At 43.8% G+C, this 13,820-nt stretch overlaps 2 protein-coding genes across 2 annotated transcripts; both read left to right on the forward strand.

Moving 5' to 3' along the window:
• The first annotated feature begins 4,165 nt into the window (after nt 1-4,165).
• Nucleotides 4,166-5,586, forward strand: C8Q69DRAFT_286524 (hypothetical protein). The gene has a single exon (XM_028626972.1). It carries the CDS (start codon nt 4,506-4,508, stop codon nt 5,379-5,381), a length of 876 nt encoding a protein of 291 aa, XP_028484888.1. The 5' UTR covers nt 4,166-4,505; the 3' UTR covers nt 5,382-5,586.
• Nucleotides 5,587-8,694: 3,108 nt separating this feature from the next.
• Nucleotides 8,695-13,820, forward strand: C8Q69DRAFT_286471 (hypothetical protein). Its single transcript, XM_028626971.1, has 2 exons — nt 8,695-8,788; nt 8,852-13,820. The coding sequence occupies exon 2, from the start codon at nt 8,991-8,993 to the stop codon at nt 13,695-13,697; it is 4,707 nt and encodes a 1,568-aa protein (XP_028484889.1). The 5' UTR covers nt 8,695-8,788; nt 8,852-8,990; the 3' UTR covers nt 13,698-13,820.

A 13,820-nucleotide genomic window follows, 5' to 3' on the forward strand; every position in this document is an offset into this window, starting at 1 on the left:
GCTTATTTAAAATAGTATAAAAAAGCTCTAGCAGTTTAATTTAAATATTAGATTAGGGTATAAAAGTAATTTATTGCATTTTATCCCTAGTAATATAGATTATTAAGTAAGTCTAGTAATTAACCTTTAAAACTACTCTAAGTTAGTATCTAGAAGTTAGGATTCTCTTGCTAGTAGATCTAAGATTAAGCTAATTCTCTATTTAGTAAGGCTATAGTATAAATAATCTTTTTATCTTTTATCTTAAATAATAAAGTATTATAGGCTAGATATTTATTTATATACTAGTACTACTAGTAATAGGCATTAAATATAATAGCTCTATACCTCTGCGGTTTAGGTAGCTTAAGCTTTAATTGCTTATTAATATAGATAACAGTAAAGAGCTATAAAAAATCTCTCTTTATTAATAGATTATTTTTTATTTAGGGTTAATTTTTCTCTAGGCCTATTAGAATATCTCTTAAGGTTTATAAGCTAGCTTTAATAATTAGTTATTATAAGTTAAGTTTAATAATCTCTAAACTTTTTAAAGTATATACTATAAGCTAAAAGCTAAGACTCTTATTCCTTAAGTTATAGAATATATTAGTATAGCTACTTATATTGCTAGATTAAGCAATTTAAATTATAAGGAATAAAGGTTCTTAAAGATTATTAATAAATTATTCTACTAATAATTATAGTAAAAGAGATAATTGCTTTATATATTTAGCTTAAAAAAGGGTTTACTAGCAAGATAAAGAGTTAACTATTATAATAAAGGGTCTAACTGGTATAAAAAAGGGTTTATACTAGAGAGATCTAGTAATAAAGAGTTTATATAAGTAAGGAAATAATAGGGTATATATTATATTAGAATAAATCGCTAGCTTCTAGTAAAATAATAATTTAGAGCCTATTTATATTCTAAATCTTAAGCACTTCCTAGCTTTATCTTATATAAATCCTGAAAGCGGAGAGAGCGAGGTTTAACTAATTACCTTAGTATTATATTCAGATTTAGGGCTTTACTGCAGTCCTGTAAGCTTATGCCCTAGCGGGGAGCTAGGGGCATAATATAGAGGTTTAAAAAGAAGTAACTTCTCCTTTAATAGCTTAATATTATAGTTATAAGAATAATATAATAATAAGCGCTTAGCCTCCTTAAAAAAAAAGATATTAATATAATCTTTAAACTCCTTAAATAATAGATAGATAAGATCTTTTTTTTAAATTTATTTAATCTTTAAAATAATATCTAGGTCCTCTAGGATAATTATAAATATTTAAATATTTCTTTAAATATAGGCAGAATAGGCAGTTAGAGAAATAAAGGCTATATTTCTTTTTTTTTAATTCTCTAGGTCTTAAAGGCAAGTATTAAAATAAAGCTTTTAAGAGAATATTATATAGGATAGGTATTTTAATTAGTTTTAAAAGTATATTATAATTCTTTTAATAATAATTACTATTAAAAATAATATTATAGGCAGTAAATTATAGGTATAGATTATAATACTTTAATTAAAAAAGTTTTAAAATAATAAGATAATATACTAATTAGATAATATAAAATTTAGTATTTTTTTTAAAATAATCCTTAATTCTTATATTTATCTAGATATAATATATAATCTTCTTATTCTCTAGTTCTCTTTTATTAAATATATATAAAATAATTAGGCTTTTTAAGGGAATAGGCTCTAACTTTTAATCCTTAGCTTATCTTTAATTTATAAATCTTTATTTTTTAGCTTTAATATTAAGTAAGGTATAAATTAATAAGCAGATTTTCTTCTTTTTCTTCTCTAATATTATAAATAATATTATTAATTTTAATTATTATAGATATTTCTTAAGGTTAATTTTATAAATAATAATAGTAGAGATTTAGATAATATATAATTTTTAAGCCTAGCTATAATTTATTCTAGGTTTACTTCTTTTATTAAAGATTAGCTAGGGGATAAATTATATAAATCTAGAAATTAAATTGCCTAAAGAATCTAAGGATAAGATTTATATATAGCTATAATTTAGATCTTCTAGCAGTTATCTAAATATAGATAATCTTTAATATAATATTCTAAGAAGCTATATTAAAAGCAAATATTAATTTTATAGTATAATAAGCTATACTTTTTCTTATTTAAGTATTTAAAAATATTTAAATCTATTAGGTTATATAGCTATATTAAGGCTAGTTTACTTTTCTATATAGGGCTTCTCTAAGGCTAGCTATTATATCTTATAGCTAGGGTAAAACTTAGAATAAATAAGAGAGATTAAATATATTAAGTAAATCTTAAAATAATAGTATAAATCTTTATAATAAGAGGCTAATTTATAGTATATTAGCAGCAGTAGTTCTTAAAATCTTATAGGAATTTAATAAATTAGTAATATTTATAACTTAGGGGCTAGCTATATAATAATATTCTTTAAAATTTTTAATTAATAGCTTGCTTTAGCAAGATAAATAGTATTCTTTTAAATATTTTTTTTTTAATATTAAGCGCTAGAACTTAGTAAAAAAAATTTTAAATTTTTTATTAATTTAATAGAAGTTAAATAATTTACTATATATATTATTTATATAATTAAGATTATTAAATATATATTTTAAAATATTTAAAATCTTTTAATAATTGTTAAAAATATAAGTCCTATCTCTAATATATAATAATATTTAAGTATAAGACGCACTCTTTAAGCAATTAGTTATATAGGCTATATAGCTCTAGGGGGTTAAGAATTAGTCTTAGTTAATTATTATCTTCTCCTAGATCTAGGCTATAAAGCACTAAAAGTCCTTTTAATTATCTTTAAACTTATTAAAGTTAAGGAATCTTTTTAAAAATCTAGGGGCGGAAGAAAGTATAATAGTAAATATCTTAGATATTTCTATTAAAATAGCTATAAGCCTCTTAATATTAGGCTTAAGTTTAAATATAAATATAAATATATTTATAATAAGAGTAGCTATATAATAAGCTTAGTCTCTTTTAAGAATAGCTTAAATATATTATTATTCTTTTTTATTAAATTATATTTCCTAATACTGCTAAATAGCTTTAAGATTAGTATTTTTTTATTTAAGTCTCTATTATATAGCTGCGAATTCCTACTAAAGTTTTTAAAATTTTACCTTAGTTTATTTAATATATTAGCTAGTTTTATTTATAGATAATTTAGCCTTAATAATATATTTATATACTAGGCGATAGTAATTATATTATTTTAGCCTATAGCTAATAGTAATATATTTAATAAACTCTTTTAGAGTTATTAGCAGGAATAAGGGAATTAAGGCAGGTATTATTAATAGTATTAACTCTTAAATAGAAGCTATATAATATTAAGATATAGGCTTAAAAAGTAAGTTAGAATAAATAGAATAAAGAAGTTAATATTAGGACTAGCTATAAAATCTCTATTTAGCTAATTTAAATTAAAATAAGCTATTACAGGTAGGCTTAATAAATAAGATATAGTTTAAAGGGCTTAAATTTAGATTAAGCTATGCGCTAAAGATATCTTTGCAAGGTTATATAATACCTTATATAAATACTAGCCAGTAGATCTCTATCTCCTATACTAGCACTATAACAGAAACCCCTAATTATAATATATTATTAAGTAATTAGGCTATAATAATCTAATAGAAGAGCCTATATATTATCTATAATATGCCTAGGAAATTATTATAAACTTCTATTACTGCTATCTAAATAAGCTAAAGCCTAGAGATAATCTTAATAAAGCTTAATTTTAAGGAGGGGAGTATTATTATAATACTAATATAGAGGATTATATAAGGAATTATATAATTTTATAAAGATATCTTTAATATATAGCTTAATCTAAATTTAAGCTCCTTAAGCTATATCTTATTTATTAAGCCTGCCTGCAACAGCCTATTTTAGTCTAAATCAGCTAGATAGAGATCCCATAGCTAGTCCTAGTATCAACTACCTTATTCTATTTGTTCTGACCTGCTTCCTGAGCCCGCACCTTGACAATAAGAGGCCTTAAGTCCCTATAGGCTTCTGCACTTTTAGTTACTCTATACTGGCATTTTCCGCGTCTAAGAGGATCTGATTGGCCTGAGAGACCTGAGGGGATCTGATTGGCCTAACGCGCTTCGCGCTAAAGTTTTACAACATTTACTTAGATTAGATGTACTTGTAGTTAGTTAAGTTCGCTCTGGCCAGATGCTGACTAAATCATCGTGTCATCCACGTGATGGTGATGCGCGCCGCAAGTTTGCCCTCGCGGTTGGTGAAGTCAACACGCTGTTGACAAGGCGATCCTTTCATCTTTGCCTATTTCCTTTATTCACTCGGATCTACCGCTCAACAACTCCAGGTAGCCATGCGCGGATCCTGTCTTTAATTTACTCAATCTTCTATTACCAACCTAAAGTCCTCAAACAATAGCCGGTGTCGACGTCAGCGCCCTTTCGCAAAGCATTATCGTTCATCTCATCCTCCTAACCACAGGACGACCAAAGTTTGGCCAAGATGGCGACCGACTACAGCAAGAAGACGAATGCGGAGCTGATCGAGATCCTAAAGTCTCGTTCCTTGCCGCACAATGGCAAGAAGGCCGACCTGATCGCGCGCCTTCAAGAAGACGATAGCAAAACCAACACGGACGCCCCCGCCGCTGCTCCGGCCGTTGCATCTGCCGCTAAGACCGATAATGCAGAGGATGTAATCGACTGGGAGGACGACGAAGTGAAGCCTTCTACTGAAGCAGGTGCTGCGGCCATGGCTGCCGGCGGAAAGGGCGAGGTTCCGAATCCTGTCGCAGTTCCAAATCAGCAGCTCGACACTGATCCTGCCAAGACGGACGACCTAAAGGTCGAGTCAAAGGGGAATGCTCCTGCCACTGCCATCACCGAAGAAAAGGCAGAGAAAGCAGCTACTGCTGCGGAAGAAACTCCCGCCGAGCCGGAGAAGCCAGCTGTCGACTACAGCATTGGTCTGCCTTCTACGGAGGTCGAGGAGGAGCTAAGGAAGCGTAAAGCTCGTGCGGAGAAATTTGGGATTGTCGAGGACTCGCAGACGGCTCTGCAGGAGGCAGAGAAGGCGGTTGCCAGGGCCAAGCGCTTCGGTGCCACAACTGACGGAGACGCCAAGGTTGCTATCAAGGGTCTGGACCAACCGCTGCCAGATGAAAAGTCACGCAAGAGAGGCCGCGGTGATAATGAACAGGGTGGTCGAGGAGGCAAGCGACGCGATTTCAATGGAAGGAACAGAAACCGCCGTCGCGGCAATGGTGGTGGAAACGGTGGAAATCGCAACCGCAATGAGACCGAGGCGAAGCCTGCCTTGAGTGAGAAAGACCGTCTGGCGCTGGAGGCTCGAAAGAAGCGCTTCGCGACTGCTGCGTAATACAACTATCGACGGTATTCGCCGTTCTATCACTCTTTTCTTGACATCTTTTCCTACTTTACAGGCGTTTGTGGATGGATTTTATCGGAATGAAAGGCCTTTTTACTCTCGAATCGGCGAGTTCTTCGATTTTCTTATTATTTTGGAGGGGCCTTTGAGACTGGGATGAAAGTAGAAGACCAGGGTCTATTGAGGAGGAGAATAGGCGAACGCGGGTTGGAAGACTGGCGCTTCCAATTGCACTGTAAAACAACCGTCAGCGGACAGACAAACTTTGGAAAATCCCTTTAAGCGCATACACCCGAAGAAACGTAGAAGCCTGCCTGTTACTACTGGGAAATTTCGGACATGAGAGGACAGTGTTCGCATACATACAGCATACGTTGCATAATACTTGGTACATACACTGACTACTTACTCGGCGAGAGTGCAACAGGAACACTGCCTCAGCGGGGGCTGTTCCGCTGTCATGATAAACGGCAAAACTGAATCCGTCATGTCTACCATACGGCGGTCGTGGATCCGTAGAGAAGCTTCAACAACCGAGAGAATTCTCCGAAATAGACGGTGGCGAAGTGAGTGAAGCTTCACCAAGCTGCGAGATACATACAGTTACCAGTATGCATCATGGCAGCTGAAAGAGCGCTGCCGGCGCAGTCAGTTGCAGCGCCCGGGCGGTACCTGCAGCGAACCAGCGCCGAGTCGCCGCCCGCGAACAGCCCGAAAATAACTCTGCCTGCAGTAGTCTTTGCGACGATGTCCCAGCGACCGCTCGATCTGATCCAACGCCAGCTGATGTCGCTGCAGATCGATCTGGGATCTACAGCTGCAGCACGGAGTACTCCGTGCGGGCGATTGCCGTTCAAGCTCTCCAGGAAGCTTCTGCATGTTGGTGACCTTCTACTGCATGAGGAAAGGCAGGCTCTTTTCGTGTCTTGATAACCCTCTAACTCCGTATAGGTCTCGAGTCTGCCCGTCGAGCGGGAAATGGATCTCACCACTGGATAAGCGGTACTAAGTACGTACTCCGTACTAGCAGGCGTTCTCATTCACGGGGCGCTATCGGCCAACCATACAGAATTCAAAACAGCTCACTCCGGAATTTACAGTAACAATTGCTTAGAGCCCGGGCTTCCCCTCCGCAGCTTCTGTGCGTCTCTTCGCCTCTGCTAAAGGCTTCGTTTAGCCGCCTGGTCTCCACAACCGGCATGGACCCTAAAGTATCCCGTGCGAATCCAGTTTCTTGGGTGCCGTTTACTGGATGTGAGAGGATTGTCCTAAGTCGAACGGTGGATGTGATACCGCTGTTAACGCATGCCCGTAAACCAGTCCGCGATCAAATCATATGCTTACTTCCACATGGTTCAGCACGGGCTCTAGGAACTTTGACAGAACCTGGAACCATAGAACGACCGGTCAGAGGTGGATCATGGTCCCTGGCATCTCTATATGGTCATCTATGGTCAAGCATGGCGGGGTTCCATGTGGGACTGGAAGAGCACAAACCGCTCAGTTACCCTTGAAACGGACTTGCGCATGTTCTTTTCAAATCAGTCAGTCTAGATGCTCTCTATGGGAGTGATCGGTTGTGATGAAGCGGAGCGAGTGTGAGGGTTCAAGGACGAAACAGGGAGTCGGCTGCGGAGAGGTGACGCCAGCGAGATATCTCCTGTGTTCACAGTAGTAGTGTTCGTCAAGCTTTTGCAGAAGCAGAGAGGGAACAGCATCCAACAGGGAATATCCCAACAACTTGTGATGGGTAGCAACTGGGTGACCATCTGCATGTGTTGAGTCAAGACTGTTGGGGTAGGTATCTAGCTGGGTGCCTCTTCGTCAGGTGCTTGCGCTGTAAGTATGGCGATACCCGAGCATGTCTGAAGTATTGCGACTCGAAATGCTTTCTATGCCACCAACCACAATTTGCGGATCCTTCAAATCAGTTCATAACAAGCTTGTTTATCCTACATTTGCGATGATGAACCCTCGCAGATGGTCCGTGGTAGGTATTATTTAGTCTTGCTAGAGACCAAGACCATATTTAATGATGTTGCGGGACAGTCGAGAAATGTGTATCGGTGTCTCCGATGTTGGCTGCATAGTTCCTGTGCTCTGAGAGCCGTTCGTAGGCTGTTAAAAATCTGGCCATCTGTGCGATCAGCAAGGCCACAGTTATAACTACTACTTATGAGAGCGTTCGGTTGTCATATTCTTCTTCCAAGCCCTCGAGATCTGCATGGCGTCGGCGTCTCCGTGGCGCCTGGAGATGCAACTGGTCACTGACCACCACCTGACCCACGAAGCCCTTTCTCACCTCGTTCGCTCTTTCATGCTCGCACAACCGCCGGAAAACATATGTGCTGTACCAGTACAGAGCTGTTTCGAGCTCTCGTCTAGGGACTATCGAACGCTGGTCAATAATATGGCCGGGAAGAAGAGGCTGCGCATGCGGCCCCATGCCATACAACGCCACTGCTCTGCATCGCAGCCTGTCAGCTTTGCCTGCGCTTAGCGCTGCCTCTGTGCTCTGACTCTGCGGCGTCAGGAGCATGCCCGGCATCGCAAGCAAAAATCCTTTGGATATACTCAACCGGATACCTTTCTAAAACGATACAAACGGCCTCCGTGTGGATCTATCCGTCCATAGTCTCTTATCCAACCGTGGAATGCCCTCCCAAGGCTGTTCACCCGCTGCTCGGCCCCGTTCCCGCCCGTAACTCTACCGGACCGTCGTCAAGCATGGATTGTCAACCAGTGTGAATGAAGAAGTGACCGATTATCACCCTGCTCAATTCAAGAGCTTGTCTAGGGGAGCGTACGAGAGACGCCAGGTCTGCTGAGAGATTCCAATGAGCCGCCGCTCTCGGAATTCCCCACCATGAGGGTTAATCCTGTCTTGTCCATATCTGTCCTGAAAACCCAACAGAGCCTTCGGGCTCTCGAGAGTTATCAACCCTGTGCTCAACTTCTTCCCGCCCTCTTTGATTTCTGTAGTCTCAGTTCTGTATACTTCAGGCACTGGGGAGGTGACGTGGTTTTGCGCCTCTGGCTACAAGCGAGCCTGGCTCGCCTGCAAAATTAGCCACTCTCCCCGACGACGGCCCCTCCGTACTGTGGCGGAGCAGGTGCATAATTGTACCCAATATTCTAATTTCATGCTTGATTTTTGACAGCTTCTTGTGCCAGTCTGTTGTTACTTGCCTATGTGTGCAGTTATTTAACTTGGACTCTTCTTCTATAGAGGATCTTACAACCGGTGGCTAGTTCCTTTTCATCGCACATCATCCTGCTCATGTGCCGCTTCAGCGAATACCCCAGCATACTTTCTTTTCAAGATCATTTTTTCTATTATGGTTTTCACTTACATGTTTAATGTTCTTACTCGCAAGCGATATATAAGCTCTGAAGATGTGAGTGGACGCAGCTGTGCCAAATCTACCAGGCTTCTTGTACAGGGACTTACAACATCACAGCAACGCAACAACCGGGCGATCTATCTAATACAAGTTGGGCTTCGTCAGACGTGATGATTCTATATTTCCAGTTATCAGGTTTATTGTCGGATCTTCTATCTTCGGCCCTGGAGCCGAAATTGCGAGATAGGGTCACACCATGTCGTCGTACGGACCGGACAGGGGTCGATTCCTGAGACCCAGAGAGCTGGTTCCCCAGTCTCGAGATCCGCGAGATACAACAGCGTCCCGCCCCATGGCTTCCACAGGCCTTCCTGTTCCACAGTCATCGAGGCCACAGATTGCACGTTCAACTTCCGTCGCTGCTAGGAAGAAGAGCACGTCGTTGGCATCCGAAACCGAGGATAGCCGCCGGGTGATGACGCCTCGCCCTCCTATCTCAACTTCATCATCTAGTAACGGTGCACGCCCATCACTAATTCCAAGGCCATCTGGAGGGGCCTCATCAATTCCTCAGAGACGTCTTTCAGTTAATCTGTCAACTCCAGGCCGAACCATGCAACCACCTAGTGTGGTGCAAGCACCACCTATTGCAGCTCAGTCGAGTAGACAAGCCCCTGTCGTCAAGGACCGTCCCCGGAATGTTCTACGCAGGAAAGCTCCTTTGATTGGCAAACCTGCTGAAGGTATCAAGAGATTGTCAGGACTGTCAGATGTTGAGTTATTGCGCGCAAACATGGCAGGCAACACCATAGTCCCGAAGCCTCAGCAGTTTTCGAAGATAGATACTGCGCAGGTTGAGTTGCCCCGTCATCCTGAACCACCTCCGGGGCAGGTAACGCCTGTACTTCCATCCCATTATCCGCAGTCACAAAGTGAGAAGAAACTAGTCGAGTCTTCAACTAGGGACATTCCCAAAGAACTTGCTAGCCTATCAACTCATAACCTCCCACCGCCGACGCCACACTTTGCCTCCGCCAGCAGTCCTTCCACGCATTACTCTGGATCACCGGGCATGTGGAGCAGGGAATCAACCCCAACTTCCCTGTCATCTTATTCGCCCGGGATTGTTCAGCCAACAAAGGTTGGTTACCGCTTGAGGCAACCAAGTCCTACTCAGGCCAGGTTACCAGTACCATCCAGGGCTCTGGCATCCAGTCCGCAAATAGAAAGGACAGACGCAAGTGCTACGAGGTTGCGGTATCCGGCTAAAACACAGACTCCTGATCCATCTACTAGATCAAGCCAGAAAGACCAACAGAAAGGTATTGTAGGTGCTAGGGATCTCAGCAAGAGTCCCGCAGCTCCGCCGCGCAAATCATCTGTGAACTTCAGACAGCAAGCGCGAAACGTAACAGATGACGTTATTAAGAAGCAGGAGGATGAGCGCCATTTTGAGGAAGCTGAACGACGTGTGTTTTCCCCTCGAATGTCCGAGGAGACAATCACACAACAACCCGCATCTACACCCAGTGTGCCTCCGAGGCCCAGCCGCGAAGGAACCGAGAAACTCGAGTTGAAGCCATCTCCTGTGATCAAGAGCAACTTGCCTTATCTGCGAACGACCGGACACAAACGGCGTGAGTCAGCAGAGGAACTACATCTAGGCGACCAATCTCACCCAGCTCCCTCACAGCCAGCTGCAGCATCTGTTGAATCATTTCAGTCAAGAAGCTCTGCCCGGCTACCGTCCCAGCCATCGGCCCACCAAGGAAGCCGTGCAAAGTCAACGAGAACTCTAACAAAGACTCCACCTCAGGACAAGAAGGCTGTGCCTTCATCCCCCAGCAAGCGTTTTGGAATCTTTGCTAAGAAGCCCAAGAGTAACGCAGATCTACAGTCCGCGAACCTCAGCGACAGACCGACTAGGAAGGGGCCTGTTGCAGGAACTGGTCATGAGGGCTACGGGAGATATGCCCAGCGGGGTCGACGACCTAGCGTTGGCAGCACCAGCGGTAGCAGAGGAAGGTCGACTAGCACCACACGCAGTGCGGCAAAGTCAGCTTCCAGCAGCAAGAGCAGTCTTCACGGCTCTGATGGTCCAGAAATTGATGACTTTCTACTTGACCGTCTCGAACCTGTTGTCATCAATGGCGGTGGAATGGATGGCGCGCAGCTTCTTCGAGTACGCAGCGAGCAGACCACCGGCACTCACAGCAATGCCTCGACGGTAAATCTGGCGATATATGCAAAGAATGCAAAGCAAGGAGCTTATTCGACAGGTTCGCTTGTGCCAATTCCAGGTCCTCCTGGTCAGTCCCAGCCCGAACCATGGAAGCAAGACCATTCCCACGCGCAAACGGAGAATGCAAAATTGCGTCCTGTCGTAAGCAAGCGCATTTCGTTCCGGAGGTCACAGCTCTTTGGCAACAAGAATGAAGGAAAGCCCGTGTCGCCAAGTGGAATTAAAGCAGACACCCCGGCATCGCACCGGCCGGAGAAGACCGATCGTTCGACTGTTCCTCTGCTTCCTGACGTACAGCCGATTATCTCCACCTCACCAGATCGCAAAGGGAAAAGCAAGGAGGATCCGAACCGCAAGCCAAAGCTACGGGCTAAGACGTCGCGGTGGAACTTTTTCCAGAGAAGCCAAGCAGTGGGGCGTTCAGAGCTGGTGCACGACAATAATGTAAAACCTGCGACTACTGAGCTTCCTGTGGCCGTCGCTCCCGTTCCAGGCAGCCGAACGATACCTCATTATGCTCTCCTAGATACTTCTTCAGACTCTCTGGATGATATCCTGCATCACGTGGAGGAGTCACCACCAACCGAGACGGAATATCTAGAGCCATCTGCTGATGTCCCTCCTGGTCTGAACATCATCAGACGGCACGAGTCTATCCTGCTGCCATCTCCACCCCTGTTGCAAGCTGAACGTCTCCCAGAAGGCCGGTCCTCACCCAAGGTATACTTTCGCAATGATCCCCAAGGTTCTGGACAACTGGAAACGGTTCAGAAGGCTCGTCGGGTTCGTCTTGCTTCCGTTGGCCGGATTCCGCCGGTTATTTCGCGGAGAGATAGACAGCATAAACCAGCCACGCAGTCATTCTCTAGGCCTTTCAGTCGCGAGGATGCTCCTTCATTGACGGTCACGGCTGGTGATCAGAGCCAGCAACGGTACGTGTCCAGTCGCCCAGCTCTCGGGATTCAGACGGACGTTCTACCCAGCAGGCCATTCTACTCAGAACCGGAGACTGCCAAGCCATTCAGTGCCCCTATCCCTGCCGCAGAATTCAGGTTCCCAGCCGGAGCTTATGCGGATGACGAGTTCCTGGCATTATCCCCGAGAAAAGAGTCCGTTATATCAGGATCCAGCAGCTCAGAAGGAAAACCGAGTCTGGCAGATGTGACTGCTGTCGCCGCGGAACCAGGATCTAGGCCCACCGAGGACGAAGTGTGGAATGAGTATGATGATCTGATTGATAATCTCTCCCCAGAAACGTCGAATGCCAAGGCAAGGAATGAATGTGCAGCGGACGACTCCTTCAAGCTGGCAACAAAGGCGAGCAAGACGTTGCAAGCTGAACTGAATGCTCATGAACCCGGCCGGGCAACTTCTAATTCTGCTGGTCCTGAACAAGAGTCGGCTAGGTCCAGCACCAGTTCTGTCCGTCTTCGTCGGTCGACAATCGCAACCGCTTTACACTCGTCTATTAGTCCATGTACTCAGGTCTCATTCAGCGAACTGATTGGCGGATACGCTGAACGGAACACAGAAAGCATGGACCTCACGCCACAAGCTAATCCATCCATCGTTGTTCAGGGCGAGCAGCCTGCGACGTTCTTGCGATCGCCTTCGCGTTCACGGTCGACAAGCTTTGAGTCCGCTCGCCATCGTAACACTATCCTGTCAGATCTTGCTGAACGAGAGAGACAAGGAGCTATGGCACAGGCCAATCTTCGTTCTGGGTCTCTAATGACCAGCAGGTGGTTGTCATTTGGACGAGTACTCTTCAGTCCTGCGCACAATATGATAAAGTCGCGAGAGCAAGAGCGTATACTGGTTATTGATGGACTGGGAAACGATGACTGGTCGTTCTACTGTGCCTTAACCTACCCCACCGCTACTGTCTACAGCTTAATAATGGGGCCTTCTCCCTCCCCTTCCACCAACCCAGAGGCCTGGCAGCCCCCTGCTAACCATCAGAGCGTCCACCATGGAAGCATGGAAGAGCAGTTTCCTTTCCCGAAACGATTCTTTTCGGTCTGTGTCCTTCGCTTCCCGGCCGCTTGTTCTGAAGCTGCACAACGCAATATCATTTCGGAGTGCAAGCGAGTTCTGCGCCCTGGTGGCTACCTTGAGATGAGCGTACTTGATTTGGACCTAGTGAATATGGGTAACCGGACACGGCGAACAATGCGAATGTTGAAGGAGAGAATATGCATGTCAGACCCACGGATCAGCTTGAAGCCGGCTAGTGATAGCATCCAGCGACTCCTTGGGAGACGTGGGTTTGAAAACCTCAACCGTTGTATGGTGAGCATTCCTGTGGCCCGGGCAATCGCTGGCTCTTCAGACTCTTCAGCTTCGGGTCATTCAGTCACGACAGCCGCTGTGTCGACATCAACGGGCTGTTCAGCGCGGGTGGGATCTGCTAGGGAGCCACGCGGTCGGCGGAAGAGTCCTTCTGATGACGGCGAGGTCTCTCTTGGTGATCTCCTTTCTGATCCATCTCCGTCGGCATCCAATGATGAATCCATCGCCAAGATTGTCGCGAAGGTGGGCAGGTGGTGGTTCACGCGCTGCTATGAGATGCCCGTCCTGCCCGACGGAGACCTGGACCACAGCATCTGGGCGGATAAGAAGCTTCTGCGGGAGTGTCAGAAGCGAGGAACCGGGTTCAGACTATTGATCGGCTATGCGCAGAAGCCGAGCGAGGTGAAACGGAGGACTGCCAGCGTTTAATAACGATCCTTTTTATCCGAAACACGATGTATGATGTCGGGATTACCCTTCAGGGGTACGTTTTATGATTGACCATGACGAGATCACGAACATGACTGTCCCACGACTGCTCACGGCCTGGTT

The sequence above is a fragment of the Paecilomyces variotii genome, assembly GCF_004022145.1.
Source record: "Paecilomyces variotii strain CBS 101075 chromosome Unknown C8Q69scaffold_6, whole genome shotgun sequence".
NCBI classification, from domain to species: Eukaryota; Fungi; Ascomycota; class Eurotiomycetes; order Eurotiales; family Thermoascaceae; genus Paecilomyces; species Paecilomyces variotii.